The sequence below is a fragment of the Anopheles merus genome, chromosome 3L (assembly GCF_017562075.2).
Source record: "Anopheles merus strain MAF chromosome 3L, AmerM5.1, whole genome shotgun sequence".
Classification (NCBI taxonomy): Eukaryota; Metazoa; Arthropoda; class Insecta; order Diptera; family Culicidae; genus Anopheles; species Anopheles merus.
In genome coordinates this window covers 31644314-31662799 of record NC_054085.1, presented here as the reverse complement: position 1 = coordinate 31662799, position 18486 = coordinate 31644314, and the positions used below count along the sequence as shown (strand labels likewise).

General features: G+C 48.3%; 7 protein-coding genes across 9 annotated transcripts; 6 read left to right on the top strand and 1 right to left on the bottom strand.

The window, feature by feature from the left end:
• Nucleotides 1–10: 10 nt before the first annotated feature.
• LOC121598722 lies at nucleotides 11–15818 on the bottom strand. The gene is made up of 3 exons (XM_041925955.1): nucleotides 13439–15818; nucleotides 13173–13368; nucleotides 11–75 (listed from the first exon to the last, which is right to left on the bottom strand). The coding sequence occupies exons 1-3, from the start codon at nucleotides 13522–13524 to the stop codon at nucleotides 25–27; spliced, it is 333 nt and encodes a 110-aa protein (XP_041781889.1). The 5' UTR covers nucleotides 13525–15818; the 3' UTR covers nucleotides 11–24.
• Nucleotides 1647–2105, top strand: LOC121598723. Its single transcript, XM_041925956.1, has 2 exons — nucleotides 1647–1763; nucleotides 1884–2105. The coding sequence occupies exons 1-2, from the start codon at nucleotides 1656–1658 to the stop codon at nucleotides 2103–2105; spliced, it is 330 nt and encodes a 109-aa protein (XP_041781890.1). The 5' UTR covers nucleotides 1647–1655.
• LOC121598717 (phenoloxidase-activating factor 2-like) lies at nucleotides 2149–4979 on the top strand. Its single transcript, XM_041925946.1, has 4 exons — nucleotides 2149–2164; nucleotides 3221–3462; nucleotides 3528–3677; nucleotides 3768–4979. The coding sequence occupies exons 2-4, from the start codon at nucleotides 3271–3273 to the stop codon at nucleotides 4707–4709; spliced, it is 1284 nt and encodes a 427-aa protein (XP_041781880.1). The 5' UTR covers nucleotides 2149–2164; nucleotides 3221–3270; the 3' UTR covers nucleotides 4710–4979.
• LOC121598718 (phenoloxidase-activating factor 2-like) lies at nucleotides 6404–9138 on the top strand. 3 transcript variants are annotated; one of them, XM_041925948.1, is made up of 3 exons: nucleotides 6404–6499; nucleotides 7144–7401; nucleotides 7965–9138. In XM_041925948.1, the coding sequence occupies exons 2-3, from the start codon at nucleotides 7183–7185 to the stop codon at nucleotides 9024–9026; spliced, it is 1281 nt and encodes a 426-aa protein (XP_041781882.1). In that variant the 5' UTR covers nucleotides 6404–6499; nucleotides 7144–7182; the 3' UTR covers nucleotides 9027–9138. The 3 variants fall into 3 exon arrangements, with proteins under 3 accessions (XP_041781882.1, XP_041781881.1, XP_041781883.1); XM_041925947.1 differs by having other exon boundaries at nucleotides 6417–6572; XM_041925949.1 differs by lacking the exon at nucleotides 6404–6499 and adding an exon at nucleotides 6948–6972.
• On the top strand, nucleotides 10163–12035 carry LOC121598720 (phenoloxidase-activating factor 2-like). Its single transcript, XM_041925953.1, has one exon. It carries the CDS (start codon nucleotides 10274–10276, stop codon nucleotides 11483–11485), a length of 1212 nt encoding a protein of 403 aa, XP_041781887.1. The 5' UTR covers nucleotides 10163–10273; the 3' UTR covers nucleotides 11486–12035.
• On the top strand, nucleotides 13842–15146 carry LOC121599912 (phenoloxidase-activating factor 2-like). The gene is made up of 2 exons (XM_041928061.1): nucleotides 13842–13922; nucleotides 14016–15146. The coding sequence occupies exons 1-2, from the start codon at nucleotides 13842–13844 to the stop codon at nucleotides 15144–15146; spliced, it is 1212 nt and encodes a 403-aa protein (XP_041783995.1).
• A 642-nt stretch (nucleotides 15819–16460) lies between the features above and the next one.
• Nucleotides 16461–18238, top strand: LOC121599605 (phenoloxidase-activating factor 2-like). Its single transcript, XM_041927525.1, has 2 exons — nucleotides 16461–16933; nucleotides 17004–18238. The coding sequence occupies exons 1-2, from the start codon at nucleotides 16805–16807 to the stop codon at nucleotides 17997–17999; spliced, it is 1125 nt and encodes a 374-aa protein (XP_041783459.1). The 5' UTR covers nucleotides 16461–16804; the 3' UTR covers nucleotides 18000–18238.
• Nucleotides 18239–18486: the final 248 nt, after the last annotated feature.

Sequence of the window (18486 nt, the reverse complement as noted above, 5' to 3'; positions counted from 1 at the left end):
GGGGGGTCTACCTAGCCGAGCGCGTTACAGCGGGAATCTTTTGCCTTGTTTGTGCTGCAAAACAGTACCGGTACACTGGAAAGATGCATGTAGCTTTGATAGTGGTTGAGTCGTTTAAATTGAGTCTTGACTTCTAAAGCAATAGAAAGGTTCTGATACTGTGAGTTCTTCTTAATTTGATTGTTTAGTAATAAATTGTAGACATTTTAATTTATATGCATTAAATTTCAGTTCTGTAATAAATGTAATCTTTTTATGTTTTTTAGCAACAAGAATTATCGAACCACCGGGGGTTGCTATTTACAGATCACAGAATATATTGTTCACCTAAAATAATGGAAGATTAGGTAGAGTAAAATGATAATCTTCAACGTACGGTTTGAAGAGGCACACTGACTCGTGATTTATACAAAATTAATGCAAATGAACATGATTAACACAAACATTTATTGTAACTGATTCGGGTTAATTCGTAATTACTAGAACAATTTAATTTATTACTAATTTAATTTCGTTTAGCGTTTCATGAAAATAATAAGAGATTATTTTTCCACTCATTTGGCATAACATGCTGAGCCGGTCTGCCTAAGCCACTTATCAGCTTGGCTATCTGTAACTTGTTGGTGTACCCATAGCTGAATGATCAGTCCTCCGTATGAGAATGGGGAGGGAAGAGCTACTTCATTCACTATTTTTCTACTTTTTGTCAATTTGACTACGTTACGATCTACGTACATTGAGGAGGGCGGCCCGACAGTCTATTCGACAGTTGCGTCGACTTCTGCAGGGCCGAATGAAATCGAATCCCAACCGAGGCCCCATCACCCCGCAGCAACGACTTAACTGTTTTACGGATCAATGTTTGCATGTAATGTACTTATCTTATTTTCTTGTAAAGGAAAACATTGTGACACACTCTCAGAAATCAATGCCTTAGAGACTACAATTGGTGACTGAACGCCAAAATTAAGTGCCAATAACTGTAAGCTGACATGCCCGCGTAGATTGTTACACCAAAAAGAAGAAGAAGAAGAAGAGAAAGAAGAAGAATAAGAAGAAGAAGAATAAGGAGAAGAAGAATAAGGAGAAGAAGAAGAAGAATAAATAGAAGAAGAAGAAGAAGAAGAAGAAGAAGAAGAAGAAGAAGAAGAATAAATAGAAGAAGACTATTCACGGACATACGATGGACGCTAAGTTTAAAGATGATATTCTAAGTATTGATGAGCAATATTCAGAGAAAAATACATAAAAGCAATTTTAAATACATCGTTGCCATGGAAGCGCTCATGTTTGACAGTAACTAAGCGATCATTTTCTCCCTTCTAATTCCGAGATTTGAATATTGAAGGTAGAATAATACATGGCTCAAGGTGTTGTATAATAATATGACATGGTAATACGATTAGTATCGTTAATAATCATCCATTAAACATTAATCATCATAATTACATCGCAGTCGAAGATCACGATTGCATAAAAATGCAGTTTGCATCGTTTGACAAGTGCATCTGCAATGGAAATTGGAAATGAGCAATGAGCTATTGCTCTCTATCTGATTAGCCGTTGGTGATAGAAGTTTTGCACAATTTGATGTGCACAAAAGCGATACAGACGAATACAACAATAACACCGAAAATCAATAAAATGACAAATTTATGTTCGAAAATCGCAGATCAATGACCGGACCAGTGGAACTGTTCGAACAGTGCAAACGCTCCAGCAAAAGTGCAATACCTTTTCCTCCGGCCGGTTCGCACAAAACCGTAAGTGGCCGAATCGTTTCGGCCGTTTAATCTGAATAGCATTAGCGCTTGATCGTTGCGTGTAGAATAAATATATTCCCGTGTTCTCTTTCTATCTCTCTCTTTCTCTCACACACACAGCCTCCCACAGGCGGAAGATCCCACGATCGCTTTCGCGCACAGTGCCTTCTATGCACTAATGCTAATTCCTTCTATTGTACATGGCACAACGGTAGAGGTATGCGTGAGTACGGTGTACCCGACCGGACCCGATCGTTGCCTACTACGATCGGTCATCCATCAAGCTCGAAGGGATTGCGCCCCTCCACGATTGCTCAGTGTGCTTGCGAGTACAAGTACTAACACTCCGTAGTGCGTAGAAGACGTAGAGACCTCAGAGCCAGAGTAGGGTCACCACCACGGTACGTATTACAAACGATCGGGTCAAAAGCAGGCAAATGTTCTGCCGTTTTTGTTGTTTTTTTTTTCGAAGAGGGGTAGCGGCGATTTAGTTGCTGGACCTGTTTTATATATGAGTGTGTGTGAGTTAGTTCTGCGGGTCCATCGGAAATCGGTGTGTTTCCGTTCCGGGCCGGCTAATTGCAAGCGGCGCAGTAATACACTGTTGGGTTTTTTCGATATTCAATAATGCCAGCGACAAAAACCAGTTTTTTCATTGGCAGGGTTATACCGCAGGGCCTCTACTACCCACGCTCTCTAGTCTAAATTGCCCCGCCCCTCCCCCCCTTTGCCGGGTGACATTGGAACTTTAGTAACACTCATCCCCTCCCCCCCCCCCCCCCCATCTCTCTCAGGCTCTGACCCCTTCCGACTGTGGGTCAACTCCATGCAACTCTTGCAAACAGACCGGAAATGATCAAGCACTTCTTGACCGGGCTGAAACCAGCTGCTCCCTACAGTGAAAGCCATCTTGTTTTCCATCCATCCGCAAACAATCAAAAAGTCAAAACCGCTGCTAGATCACGTAGACACAGCGCAGGGTTTGGGGGATTCGTCGAAATGTCTAACAAACGGTTCAGGTTTCCCAATTTTGCACTCTAACGATCTGTCTGTCTGGCTTTGTGCGTGCGATCTCTCTGTTTGCGTTCAATCAGCCGGTTTTTGGCTGATTCGATCGGCCTGAATGCTCGCCCTTCCTCGGGTCCCGCCGTCCCATCTCCCAAGGGAAACCGGTTCCCGGGCAAAGGGGATGGGATGTTGGCCGCGGATGGGGCAGTGCATCATCTTCTTCAGCCCGGGTGGAGAGGCCTTTTTTCGTGGTAGTCGTGTTTGTCAGTTCGTCGCCACTCGGACTCACTCGGACACGGCTCCCGCTGCAGCGCCTGCGTTTGCGCGCGTGTGTGTCGTGCGGCCAAGCACACCAACACAAGCGCGCACAGGCACGAATCCGGCCCAATCAGCTCCGCGCGCCGCTTAAAACATACTAACGCACCGACGGCACACTTCATTCTCCACAGAGCCTAGCGACGGAGAGCACACAGTACGCGCGCACCGTCCGAGCACAACCATGCAGCAGTTCCGTGCGGCGCTGGCGCTGTTCGCGCTAATGGCCATCGCCGTCACCCGCCCGACCGCGGCCGACGATCTCAGCCTGGACGATCTGATCAACTCCGTGTTTACGACGGTGGCGCCCGGCAAGGGAGCGCCACCGCCGACCAGTGCGCCGCCCCTGCCGCCGACGCCCGACGTTGGCGTGAAGGTAAGAATGTTTGCACCTCCCGCAACAGGAAGTCCCTAATCCGGCTTGTCTCCAACTCTGATCAGGGTGGACCGTGCGGAGGGGAAGCGGTATGCATCCAGAAGTATCTCTGCTCGAACAGCAGCACCTCCGGCGAGGGCCTGATCGATATTCGCTTCTCCGACGACAACCCGTGCGTCGACTATCTGCTCCAGTGCTGCTTCGAGGAAGACATTGTAAGTATTGGTTGTTTTTTTTTTCTCGTGATAAGTGTCTGAGTGTTAAAGTGATTGTGATTGCCTTTTTTCCTTTCCCTTCGGTTAAAGATTCAACCTCCTCCGCCAGTACCGCCGGCACCGGGTCCGAACCCCGGTCCCGGTCCGAGTCCCGGTCCCGGTCCGGCCCCGATTCCACCCCCCATGCCCGAATCGCGCTGCGGCCGCCGTAACGTGGACGGTATCGGGTTCCGCATCACCGGCTCGAAGAACAGCGAGGCCGAGTACGGCGAGTTCCCGTGGATGGTGGCGATCCTCAAGACGGAGGAGGTGCTCGGCCAGCTGCGCGAGAACGTCTACACCTGCGGCGGTTCGCTCATCCACCGGCAGGTCGTGCTGACCGGCGCCCACTGCGTGCAGAACAAGCAGCCGTCCCAGCTCAAGGTGCGCGTCGGCGAGTGGGACACCCAGACGAAGAACGAGATCTACCCGCACCAGGACCGCTCGGTGGTGGAGATTGTCGTCCATCCCGACTACTACAAGGGCGGCCTGCACAACGATGTGGCCCTACTGTTCCTCAACGCCCCGGTCGAACCGAACGAAAGCATCCAGACGGTGTGTCTGCCCCCGCAGGACATGGCGTTCAACCACGAGACGTGCTTTGCCAGCGGCTGGGGCAAGGACGTGTTCGGTAAGGCCGGCACGTACCAGGTCATACTGAAGAAGATCGATCTGCCGGTCGTGCCGAACGATCAGTGCCAGACGGCGCTGCGCACCACGCGCCTCGGGCCCAAGTTTAACCTGCACAAGAGCTTCATCTGTGCGGGCGGTGTGCCCGGCAAGGATACGTGCAAGGGTGACGGCGGTTCGCCGCTCGTCTGTCCCATCCCGAACTCGCCCCACCACTACTACCAGACGGGGCTGGTCGCGTGGGGCATCGGCTGCGGCGAGAACGGCATCCCGGGCGTGTACGCCAACGTGGCCAAGTTCCGCGGCTGGATCGATCAGCACATGGTGCAGCGCAACTTCGGCACGGACAGCTACACGCCCTAGGTGGCGACGGTAGGGTAAAGATTTTGGGTTTATAAACGTGCAGGAAGAAGAAGCAAGGCTTGCCGCTTATCAGCTCGAGCCACATACACACGGGATTTGACCCCATCGGGACGACCCCCCGACCCAAATTCCCAACAAAGTGACAACCCCAAGACGTGGTGTGGTGTGAAAGCTGTTCTGTCCTCTTCCATCTAGCATCAGTACGTGATTTATGATAACTTTTAAAAGAACAAATGTGTAAACACAATAAAACTCCTCTAACAAACATAATAGCTCTCTCTCTATCTCGCTAACTGTGTTCCAAACAAATATTTGTCCGAATGCTTCACCTCAACAGGGGTTCGTTTCAGCAAAACAAACACCGCCGTGAAGTGTCTTCCAAAATTTATTCTACTTCTCTTCTTCTGTATTTCCTACCCTGGGATGGTACAATGGCCGAAACGGAACGGCCAGCAAAATAAATGGGGGAAAAAACGACAAAACAACGAGCAGGAAACGAGTTTGGTAACATCGCCCAAGCTCCAACCCAGCGAGCGATCGCCGGTCAAGGTGAGTTGGCTGACGGCATTCTTCAGGGTCAGCGCCTTCTGCGCGATCGTATTATAGCTGCAGCACGCAGGCAGAAGAACATCGATTGCAGCAATATCTACCGCTGCTGCTGCTGCTGCTGCTCTTCCTCCTTCGGGAAGAGATCGAACACGGGCCAATTAGCACGGCCAAATACGGAGGAGGGCGCAAGCGAAGAGGTGCCAAATGGCGTTTGCGCGAGTCGGATGGAAGCGGGCAGAGTTAATTATTATTCCGCACAATTTGTCCATCCGGGTCCGGCGTTGTTGTTTGTTTGCCAGGGTTGCTTCGATTGGATGAGTTTGGCACGTCACCCACCAAACCTCGAGGTGAATGCTGGTGATGTTGGGAGTTGGGAGTTGCGGCTGCGAAATGGTCAAGATTATTAAAAAAGACCAAACTGAATCATTTTACAGGGTTTTTTGTTGCTGTTTGTTTTGCACACAGGGAGGATTTTCCAGGTATTTATAACGATCATGGGCGCAGCAAACAAACTATCCTCATAAACATGTTTCAAGGTTTTTTGTGGCTGTGCCTTGAACGACCTGTTGTTACAAAGCCTAGGAAAGTCCACCAAAGTTCGCCATTTTTGGGCAAAATAGGTAAAAAGCTGGAGGGGATTGTTGTTGTTTCTACCGGAACCACAAAAAAAAAAAAAACAAAGAAAGATTGTGAAAGTTGCCAACAATTTTCGAATCTAGGTTAGGTTCGGCCGGAGCCTGACGGATCATGGGGTTATCGGGCGCTCTATCGGGGGTTTGGTTGTTTTGGTAGTTTTGGATGCTGCAAAGCCTTGGCAAGATTCAGCCGAGCATTAGAATAAAGATTTCATGCTTCCCCCCTCATCCCCCTCCCCCTTTGGGATGGAAACCGGTCGGCAGTTGCACCGGTGCCCCTAGCAAAAGGGAAGGAGGAGGAGTACGATCGTTTCGGTACCTACGGGGAACTGCGGGGATTCACCCCAAACGATCGCGAGAGGGGGGAGGCGGCGGCGCGTGTGTTATCGTAATCCGGTTCTCTGGAGCTCCCTTCTAGCCAACACACACAGAATCCGATCGGATCGGATCGGATCGTACGCACACCACCGCAGCCCAGCCGCGGCTAAGGCGGTGTCGGTGCCTTAAAGCCATACGTTCGCGCGTCCGCGTAGCTCAATCCACTACTGACCGCGGACGGTGTCGCACGCGGTTCGTTGTGCAGCCTCACTCGCATCGAATCTGCCGGTAAGCTTCCGAACCGGGTGCCATTGAACGTGTTTATTGTTAGTGCGTGCGTGTGTGTGTGCAGTGTTTGGAGGTGAGTATTGGACGCATTCGACACGGAGGGGAGGGGGATTTAAACACGGTACCCGAGATAAGGGAAGGCGGCACACACGATCGTCTACCGATCGTATACGCTCTTTCGTACTTCTATGGGTAGGGGTTATCGTGCGAGATCACCTAAAAGCGGGTGCTAGTGTGTGTGTGTGTAGTATTAGTGTGTTTTATTTTGGTATTTCCCCCGCGACTGATGATTGCCCGGCAAAATCAATACGAAACATAAAACCGGAATGTCCCCGGGATGCGCAGGCGATAATTACAAAACGCTACAACAGCGGCTTGCTTGCTTTCGCGTCAACAACAGGAGCTAATCTAGCTTGAGTTTCTAACAAGAAGAGACGGCATTTACAGCCTAATTTGTATTCTGGTCGAGTGAGGTCGGTCGCACCGTTGTTGTTTCACATCTCTAGTGCGTGATCCTCCTGTATAGAAGCTGCTTTGCATCTGCTCACACAGCCGTACAGACGGCACCACTGAAGCATCAACTCCTCTTTCAAAAGCTGAATGATTAAAAACCTGTTTTACTTTTGCTGTTGCTCCTCTTCCAGGTCCATAGGCCCATTCCCAAAACACATCCCAACGACACAATGCTATCGCGAACGGTTGCGGTGCTTGCCGCGGTAGCGCTAATGGCGGGCCTGGTCGCCTCCCAGGATACGCTCGACGACCTCTACCTCTCGCTGTACAATCTGACTGAGAACAAAAACACTGTCACGGAACCGCCAGCACCACCGCCGGCGCCGGCAGCAGCAGCAGCTCCGGCAGCGGCCCCCGCCCCCGCTCCGGCCCCTGCCCAGCCGCGCTACGTAAGTAGTTGGGATGTTGAAGTAGCTTCTAGTGATGGGTAAAGTTGGCAAAAATCCGGAGTCGACTCCGATCCGACCCTGATAACTTCGGAAGCGACTCCGGAAGGTATGTCTGCCCAGCATTATCCGGAGTCGTTCCGAATCTTCTAGAGCCGTTCGGAATCGGAGTCGTCCGGAGTCGCCCGAAGTCGTTCGGAGTCACCCGGAGTCGTCCTGAGTCGTTCGGAGTGGTCCGTTGTGGGATTCGTCCAAAATTGGAGTCCTCTGGAATCGGTTGGAGTCTCCTCCGGACGACTCCGACTCCTGACGACTTTGGAATCCGGGCGACTCCGGACGACTCTGGACGACTCCAGGCGACTCCAAACGACTCCGAACGACTCCGAACGACTCCGGATGACTCCGACCCTGGGAAGAACAAGTAGTTCCGATTTTGCCGGAGTTGAAATCAGACTAACAATAGCCAAAGTCGGCTCGGAGTCGTAAGTGTACTTCAGACAACACATCACTAGTAGCTTCCCTTAGTACTCAATTAACCAGAAACCGTTGCCTTCCTTCCCTTGCAGACCTGCACCGGCGAGTGTGTGCAGTACTATCTGTGCAGCGACAACAAGATCATCACCGACGGTGCCGGCATCATCGACATCCGTGTCGGTGAAGATCCGGCCGAGGAGTACGAGTGTCCCCACTTCCTGAACACCTGCTGCGAGAAGGACTCCGTGCTGGACGTGCCGCCACCAAGCGCTACCAAGGCACCGCCGACCAGCGTGCCGGATGCGCGCCGTCCGACCTGCGGTATGCGCAACGAGAACGGCATCGGCTTCCGCATCGAGGGCCAGAAGGATGGCGAGTCCGAGTACGGCGAGTTCCCGTGGATGTTGGCCGTGCTGCGGGAGGAGCGTGTCGCCGACAGCAACCTGAACGTGTACGAGTGCGGTGCGTCGCTGATCGCGCCGAACGTGGTCCTTACCGCGGCCCACTGCGTGTTTAACAAGCAGAAGGAGCAGCTGCTGATACGGGCCGGCGAATGGGACACCCAGACGCGCAACGAGCTGTACCAGCATCAGGATCGCCGGGTCGCCGAGGTCATCACGCACGAAGCGTTCAACAAGGCGTCGCTGGCGAACGATGTGGCACTGCTGATACTCACCGAGCCGTTCCTGCTGGCCGAGAACGTGCAGCCGATCTGTCTGCCGCCGAAGGGGACGTCGTTCGATCGCACCAAGTGTTTCGCCTCCGGCTGGGGCAAGAACGTGTTCGGCAAGGAGGGCAAGTACCAGGTGATACTGAAGAAGGTCGAGCTGCCGGTGGTGCCGCACACCGAGTGCCAGCAGTCACTGCGCAGCACGCGGCTGGGCAAGCGGTTTGCGCTGCACCAGAGCTTCCTGTGCGCTGGTGGCGTGGCTGGAAAGGACACATGCCGTGGCGATGGAGGCTCTCCGCTGGTGTGCCCGGTTCCGGGATCGCCCACCCACTACTATCAGGCGGGTATTGTGGCGTGGGGCATTGGCTGCGGTGAGAACGGCATCCCCGGCGTGTACGGCAATGTGGCGTTCTTCCGCGACTGGATCGATCAGCAGCTGGTGCAGCGTAGCATTCTAGCACGGGACTATGTCTACACGCCGTAAGCTAGCTCTTGGACTCTACTCTTTCGACGAAAAATGGAGACAATCGTTTAGTAACGTGCAGCATATACTTGTATTAAGGTTGAAATAATAATAAAAACCTAAAAAAAGTCAATATGAAGACTTTCTTAGTATTAAATTGAAGCGCGCTTGGATGCCCTCAGATTCGTTGGCATTGGGAAGATTCATTACTGTCTAGATCTGCCTTCCACAAATAATTGACAATGAAGAAATGAAAACTGGAGGATTGGATATGATATATTCCAAGGACTATACATTCTTATAGGTTAGTCTTTTCGTGTGTACTTTGATAAATCGCTAAGGATCGCTAACGAGAATAAGGATTCGTAAAAAATCCTCAGCAACCATAGCTGCTCTGCTGACAATATCTGTATAAATACTCAACTATCATGGCAACCCAAAACCAGAGTTTAAACCCACCTGTAGTCTACCTCATCACCTGGGAGGATATCAATAAACGACTACCGCTTTGATAGTTCCACTCAGCCAGCCAGTGTGTGAAGTTCTGTCCTGACTATGACATCTTGCTATAATAATCAACATTGTTAGTGGGGTCATCCATTCGATCGATCAAACAAATGATTTCTACGCCAGGATATAAAAGCAGCACCATCGCAAACTATCACCTCATAGTTGACACTTAGAGGCGAATGAAGCCAGTTGGCTCAAAGTCTCTATAAAACTAGTAACATAAAAATCTTAATTAATCTCAGTAAACGACATCCGACATCCTCGCATAAATCTGATGTTCATCCGACAAAAGTTCAGTTTTGCTAAGCGGCTGAGTTGCTACTATCTAGCAGAAGGTTAGAAGACGGAGTCACTTATAGTGTATGCCAATTGTAGTTGCATTCTCCAATTAAAGGAAAATCTAATGATCAATACAAAACAAAGCCCAGTTCTTGAGAATTGTTGATTAGATTAAATGGCTTAGGTGATCATTGCTTACACCAAAACAATCGTCTCTTATACGATCGGACCTACTGTCATATTTTATAAACACACGATCGTACAATCATGCGTTGTATCAATAACGGCAAGGGCTCGCCAATGAAAGGGCCTGCTGAGGGATTATCTCAGACGAAATGGTATAAAAGAACATGATGATGATTTTGCTTGGGAAGATCTCGTCTGTAACTCTCCCAGCATAGACGTATTTAGTGCAGATTGTAGACCGGACAAATTACTACGAACGATCGTGTGTGCTTGTATGCAGATAGCGCTTGAAGATGCGGTGGCAAGTTGGTGCTTTCTTCATTCTGCTAGTTACCTTCGGAGATACTGTGAAGGGCCATGCTATTAAAGGAATAGAGTCCGTCGAGAGTTGGGATATACCCAACGCAAACACATATCCAAACGTTGTAAGTATGCAGTGGATGCATGTTAAAAGTTGTACCGACGAGTGCGTGCCGTACTATCTATGCAAAGATAACGAGATCATCGAGGACGGTGGAGGTGTGATAGATATTCGATTTAGAGCTGGACCTGAATGCCCTCACTACTTGGAAACATGCTGTAAGGCACGCTCCGTGCTAGATAGACCTCCACCGGGCATTATCAAACCATCCGGGATAGAGCCAGACCGTCCGTCCTGTGGAGTGCGCAATGTAAATGGGCTCAGTTTTAGCGTGACGGGTGCCGAGGATGGTGAATCTCATTACGCTGAGTTTCCTTGGATGGTGGCCGTAATGATATCAACTCCAATGGACAATAGCGACAGTAGCTTGAATGTATACCAGTGCGGTGCTTCAGTGATCGCTCCGAACGTTGTCCTGACGGCGGCCCACTGTGTGTTTAACAAGCCGAAAAAGCAGCTGCTGCTTCGGGCCGGCGAATGGGACACGCAGACACGCCACGAGATATACCTGCATCAGGACCGTCGAGTGGCTGAGGTCATCTTACATGAGGCGTTTGACAACGAATCATTGGCGAACGATGTGGCACTGCTAACCCTCGTCGAGCCGTTCGTGCTGGGAGAAAACGTGCAGCCGATCTGTCTGCCGCCGAGGGAAACATCGTTCGACTATCAGAACTGTTTCGCTTCCGGCTGGGGTAAGGATCAGTTTGGCAAGGAGGGCAAGTACCAGGTGATACTGAAGAAGGTCGAGCTGCCGGTCGTACCGCACGCTACCTGTCAAGAGACAATGCGATCTCAACGGGTTGGCAATCGGTTTGTGCTGGACCAGAGCTTCCTGTGCGCTGGTGGCGTGGCCGAGCAGGATATGTGCCGTGGTGATGGAGGCTCTCCGCTGGTGTGTCCGATTCCGGGATCGCCCACCCAGTACTATCAGGCGGGCATCGTGGCGTGGGGACTCGGGTGCGGCGAGGATGGCATCCCCGGCGTCTACGGCAATGTGGCGTTCTTCCGCGACTGGATCGATCAGCAGTTGATGGAGAATAGTATTCTAGCACGGGATTATTACACATTCAAAGCTCATTAAAAACTCAAGCCTCTTGAACCAGAAGAAGCAATGTTGTTACAAGGCAACGGAACAACATTCAAAGGGTGTATAATAAACAAAAGAGGCTCACAGATGAGACACAATCTTCAACATACAAGCTCCGATATGTTTGTTTTCTTGTTTAATCAAAATGGTTGTCTATGTTTCACTCCTGGTCCTTTCAAAGAACAACAAAAGAGTATACTCATCAATGTCTGAAGATAGTAAGCCTACGCGTGGTATAAGGAACTGATTTAATAAATCCTCAAAGTCGTAGTGTAGTACATGCAGCTATTCCAAAATTTGTTTGTTTGATTTCAATCCTTTACTCTTCTTCTTCCCCTCAATTGTCAGCATTGCTCTCTATCTATTGGGACAATTAGATTGGAAAGAATTAATCTTATTCTCCAAAAAGTGGACCGCCGGACAATTCCTCAGAGCGCGCTCTGTCACCTATAGAATAAGACATCAGACTCGAACAAATGTATAGAAGTGTCTTGTTCGAGAGTGTCTGTCGGGTACACCTTCCTATAAGTTTGATCGAATCCAATGTCTTGTAAGATAGGTGATAGGTCGAGGCTTTAGTATCTGAGAAATAAATCATATCCTTGATGGAGGATCGAAAGATAAAGAGATTCTTTGTAAAATTGCTGACATCATATAGATATGTTCATATTATAAGATTGTATATATGAGTACTTATTCATACTAGGATATGAATATATTCCATACATTATGAATATATTTATGATTAAAATTGCATTGCGTTGATTGCATTGGCATACTATTGCTACGCATTAAATGGATCTGCCATTGAGCGGAAAAGCTGTGTTAGGGATCTTGGAGTGTTATCTGTGATTATTATTAACCCGATATATGGCAGGCCATGTATTGAATGCTTGAAGAGAATCATGTCCGTTAAATGTTAAATATATAAATAACAAATACAAAATAGATCTAGCTAGGTTCTTCTTCTTTGACACAACAACCGATGTCCGTCAAGGCCTTGGCTTTCAGTGGCCTATTGATTGCCCATAGCAGGATAGTCAGTCATAGTCATACGTATCGGTACGTTACACTTTCTTGGCTTGACCCCTTAACGGACATGTTGGTATGGCGTGCGACTACACAACTGTACCATGAAATCAGCTCTAGCTAAAATGTTTATTGAAAATACGGGGAATATTTTTGAAAAAACACCAACTAGCCCCTGATTGACGCACAAAATATATAAATTAAAATTGAAACTCCCTTACTTTCCTAACGATTCCCTCAATCCTGTCTGTACTGAGTAGTCATGAGAAATATTTAGCTTTTAAAGTGGAAGCAGAAGTTCAATTCAAATTAACGCGAAAGCGAATAAATAGTAAATAAATACCAAAAAAAACCGGAATATTTGAATGAAAATAAAGTATGAAACAATACCCACCATGGTAACTTGGTCGCTTCGTGAAAAGAAAAAAAAAAGATTGAACTGTTTCGCCATTAAGACGGTTACAAAACAGACTAACAGAAGATCTTAGATTAAAACATCCGAGATAGAAATGTAGATCTCGCTTAAGGATTAGAACGAAATACCAAGGAAAATTATGTATATGTTGTGTTAGTACTTTTGCATTTTAATACTTCATTTATAACACTAATAAAAAGTACAACAAAAAGTAAAATATACTTGACAAACACTTACAAATGACACGTGCGGTAGCCGCGCACCAGCCGCACCGAGCGCCCCTGCCGAGAGCTCCAGCCCGATCGACACTCTACCAGGCGCTCGGCACACACTAAGCCTCGCACGCTTAGTGTGTGCGACAGCATGCGTGACGCACTGTCGTCCTCCTGGACAGCGCAACTGCCACGGCAAGTCCAGTGGTCGACGCAGCTGCCTGTACAACAGTATAGATGCAAGCATATGTTATTATTAGCATCATGATAGCACTCAAGTGAGCATCATACCTTGATCCTTTATCACTGATCATGTACTTCGTGTGGAGTTCAAGTTCGATGGAACAATGTTTTACTATCAATGGATTTAATTTCATGGTCAATTTGTTTAGATTTAGCTAGACTTTCAAGTTCACTAGTGCATCCATCAAGGCGTCAATGAAAAGTGATAGTTCTTTACGCATTGGGCATAGTTGCAATTCCTCCGATGCATAAGTTTGACCCTCATCAAGAAATGTTGATACGATTAAGCCGCATTCGATTATCACCAATCGTGCACAGACAGAGCGTATAAAGAAACTTCGGAGCGATCTGCTTGTGAAAGTGTTCCGCAGGCACTGCAACGACGCGCACGACAAAACGATTGCAGCAAGTGTCCACTGGGTGATTGCAGTTTCCAACAAAATAACACAAGATGTTCTGCTTGTGTACATTCCTCATCCTGCTAGTTACATTCGCAGACCACAGGACAGGTGCTGCAAGCACGACACGTGATGTAAGTATGAACGAGCCATTGCCTTTCCGAATGATGTATAACATGCACATTAATAACAACAAATCTGTGCTCTACTCTTTCAATTTCTTACAGAGCTGCACCGGCGAGTGTACGATGTACTACCTATGCAAGGACAACAAGATCGTGACGAACGGTGCCGGAGCGATTGGTATACGCGTCGGCGTCAACGAACCGGAATGTTCTAACCCTATGCATGTTTGCTGTGAGAAAAGATCTGAGCTCGATGTTCCTTCACTAGCCGCTAGCGAACCAAGTGACAGTAAATTTGTACTCGATGTTCCTTCACCCGGCGCCAGCAAACCAAGTGACAGTAATCCTGTGCTTAACGTTCCTTCACCAGACGCTAGCAAACCAAGTGACAGTAAACCTGTGCTTGACGTTTCTTCACCGGGCGCCAGCAAACCAAGTGACAGTGAACAAGAAAGCTGTGGTACTCGTAATGACCATAGCATTGGTTTCGATGCTACAAATTTTCCATGGTTGGTGAGCGTCTTCCATGAGGAGCACGTCCCCGATAGCTTTTACTACGCATGTGGAGCCTCGTTGATCACCCCGCATGCGGTCCTAACAGCGGGTCACTGCGTGTTCAACAAACCGAAGGAGAAACTGTTGCTCCGTGCCGGCGAATGGACCTCCCAGAATAAAGAACTTCAGCAGTACCAGGAGCGCCGAGTGGCTGAGATAATGACATATGGAGAATTCAATGACCGCACATTTTCTAATAATGTGGCCCTGCTGAACCTTACTGAACCGTTCCAGCGGACAGGAAACGTGCAACCGATCTGCCTTCCTCCGATACCGGCATCGATTGATAATTACCGATGTTTCACCGTAGCTTTGGATGAGCAGGTGTCCTATAGGGATGGCAGCCTGCACATGAATGTGAACATGGTACAGATTCCGGTAGTGCTCTATGATTTCTGCAGACATTCGAGCCCAGGGCCGTCAAGCTATCTGTGTGCTAATGGCGCTCTTGGACCAAATCGTTGCCGTACCGATGCTGGCACGCCACTCGTGTGTCCTATGCCCGGCTCGCCAAACCAGTACTATCAGGTGGGCATTGTTTCTTCCGGCGTCGGGTGCGGTATGTACAGTGTTCCCAGTGTGTTCGGCAATGTGGCGTCGTTCCGCTACTGGCTCGAGCAGGCGTTGTATGAGCTGGACCCCAAACCCAAAACGAAAGGAATGTTCCGTTATTTTTAAAGTGTGGCCTGTGGTCGCAAGCAACCCTAAAGATCACTGTTGAAATACGCTGCCGCGAGCTTCTACAGCCGCAGCCGCTCAATATTCGCTAGGTCTTCAAAAGATATCGGTCAGTATGGAGCGTTTGTGTGTGATTGTAAAACATTCATGTTTTAAACATGTGACTGTTAAACAAAATGGGAAAAACGGCATGGCAAGGACGAATGGATATGAAGAATATTAATAAAAACAAACTGAATGTCCGGAGTTTGAAGCTGTCCATATTTTGAATCAAAACGGTACTGAAGCTGCTTTAAATTCATTTACACTAATTAATGCTCTACTTGATCTAGCTAGCTCGCCCAATGCTCAGACTTCAGACGGAGCACATGCACATTCACGATGTCACTGTGTTGTCTTTGTACAATACGGTTTTGGACGTCCGACTTCTCCACTTTCAACTGCTGTGTATCCACTGAGTTATGAACTGCCAACTGCATTTCTCTTCTACATGAACATGGCTACTAAATGGTAAATGTCCCTAGGACGCTGTCACACCGCATTCTCGTGGGTCAAAACATTCCCTTTGCACCGTGAGTGCATACTGTGCCAATTTTAGCTGCATATTTGTAGCCCGGGATAAACACGGCGATGCAAAACCAAACGAGAGTCCGCTTGATTAAATTAAGCCGATCGGGCGGTGTCAGGGGTTGTCAAAGTTTTAAAGCACATTTGGCTCAAACTGCGAGAGCTGGTGTATCACGACTGCAAGGAACCGATTTACAGCGGGAACAGCGAGCAGCGATCGTTTCTCCTCTGTCACATCACTGATCAAATTGTCATGAAATAAACGCAATTGTATTCTACATATGTATTCTATAACTCCTTAACTTCAATCAATCAATCAATCAATACTATATATAAAAATCTCGTGTCACGGTGTTTGTTGCGAGCAACATCCGAAACGGCTGGATCATTTTCAACGAAACATTGCACACACCATATTGTGGTATGAGAATAGGTTTTAAGACTTACAGAATGTTCAGATGTTACCCTAAACTAAATTTAATTGCAATTTTCTAACTTCCATTCAAACAGCAGGATTGTTTTTGTTGTATGCAGTACTTTGACACTTGGTGTAAGATACCTGGCGGTTTACTCTCGACGATTGAATACTGTTAGGATACGCGCATGGTACAATTATTCCAAAAAGGAAAGCAATGATGGATTTTTTTGGTGTTTTTTTGTGAATAACTAAGTTTTCCAGGCCAGCTAGTTTAAATATATAATAATTCAATTTAAACACCCTCGTTAAAAGTTAATTGTCTGACTTAAGTGAACAAAACAAATCACAGCAACTTTCTTTTGCTCTCCCCTGACACTTGTACGATCATTACCTACATGGCCATTAGTTACTTACTCGCCAACCCTCAACGATGGAAGTTTTCTTGCTGTTAAGCGTATTGCGCACGGGATCATCAGAGAAAATAATATAAAAGCAAACTGAAACGAGTTGTCTGCTGTAAGATCTAGTCTGGATTTCGCTTGCTATAGAACTGCTTGGGAAAGCAGTGAAAATATTGTCGGCGTGATTGGGGTGGAAGTGTTCCAACTTTTGTAGTATTTTAGTAAAAATTCAGGCACCAGGAGTGAACTAAAGTGACGACAGAAAACAAAATATGCTCCAGCAATTAGGTACATTCCTAATCCTGCTGGTTGCTGCAGTACACTTCACTAGCAGCACTGAAGTTCCAACAGATCGTGTGGTTCCAGAAACAGAGACAACCGAGCAACAACCACGAAATAGAGTAAGCAAACGTTAAGACACACGCTAGTCAATGTTAACTGAACCGCTCTTTACCATTCCTTCCCTTCCAGACATGTAACGGTATTTGTGTGATATATTTCCAATGCCATGAGAACAAGATCGTACCGCCCATGTTGGGTAAACGGTACGTCCCGGACGACAGCGAACCCGAATGCCCGTACCGTAAGTACGTTTGCTGCGAGAAACGCTCCGCGCTGGAGGGACCACGGACCACTACTGGCAAGCCTACGAGCGAAGCAACGTGTGGATTCCGCACCAGGAAACGCACATTCCCGTGGATGGTGATCGTTTACCGCGAGGAGCTGGACGATCCTAAGAACCAGCTGTTCTACCAGTGTGGCGCTTCGTTGATCGCACCGAACGTTGCCCTCACGGTGGCCCATTGCGTGCTGGACAAACCGAAGGAGCGGCTCGTGATACGCGCCGGCGAATGGCGCTTAGAAACGGAACATCAGAACCGCCGGGTGGCCCAGCTCATCACACGCAAAGCGTCGAACGTGCACTCACTGGCGAACGATGTCGCCCTGATCGTTCTCTCCGAACCGTTCCAGCTGACGGAAACCATACAACCGATCTGTCTCCCACCGAAGGGAACATCCTTCGATCGAAGCGATTGCTTCACGGTCGGCTGGGACAGAATGCTCGTCTGCAATGGATTCGCGCTGATAAGGAAGCGGACATGGGGAGAGCAAGCCGTTGTGCCGCATGACGTTTGCCCGCACGTACTGCCTCCGATGCGACCTGTACAGCCGTTTCTGTGCGCGGGTGGCGTTATCACGCAGGACATGTGCTCACGTAACTCGACCGGCTTTCCGCTAGTGTGTCCCATTCCGGGCTCGCCACACCACTACTATCAGGCAGGTATTGTCGCGATGCCCAACGGGTGTGATGACAATGGCGCTCCGGGCATATTCGTCCAGGTGGCGCACTACCGTGACTGGATCAACCAGCAGCTGGTGCAGCGCAAAATCCCGGCACGGGACTACATCTACGAAATTGTGAATACCAAGTCGTTAAAACCGAGCCAACCGTTCATGAGTGGGTAGTGGGCAGGGATGTACAAAACAATAAACAAAACAACACACAAGAAGTTTTCCAATGATCGCTAGTTTCGGAGAGGAAGTTGTACAGTTGCTATTCAAAATCCAGAAACTATCTGAAAACAAGAATTTGAATGTTACTGGAGAGAATAGTATAAGATCGTACGTGCCCTGATTGCTTAATTTCGTGCCTCAACGACATCTTCCAAAGCGATGCTGTACGCGTAGATAGGAGAACCCCCCCCCCCCCCCCCCCCCCCCCCCCCCTAGTCTCATGAAACGCTTGAGGTTTGAACTCCTCAAGCACTCAATATGGCCCTCAAATAAAAGTTGTCTTGGGTGCCATATTTATTTATTTATTTACATAACTGCTGTCTGAAATTAATTCTTAACAACAAACCTATTAACTAAACTTATTAAATATTTGCTCGGAGGATGGATCGGAAGGATGGTAAGGAGAGGTGATGGTCAAACAGGTGTGCGCAGGAATTAA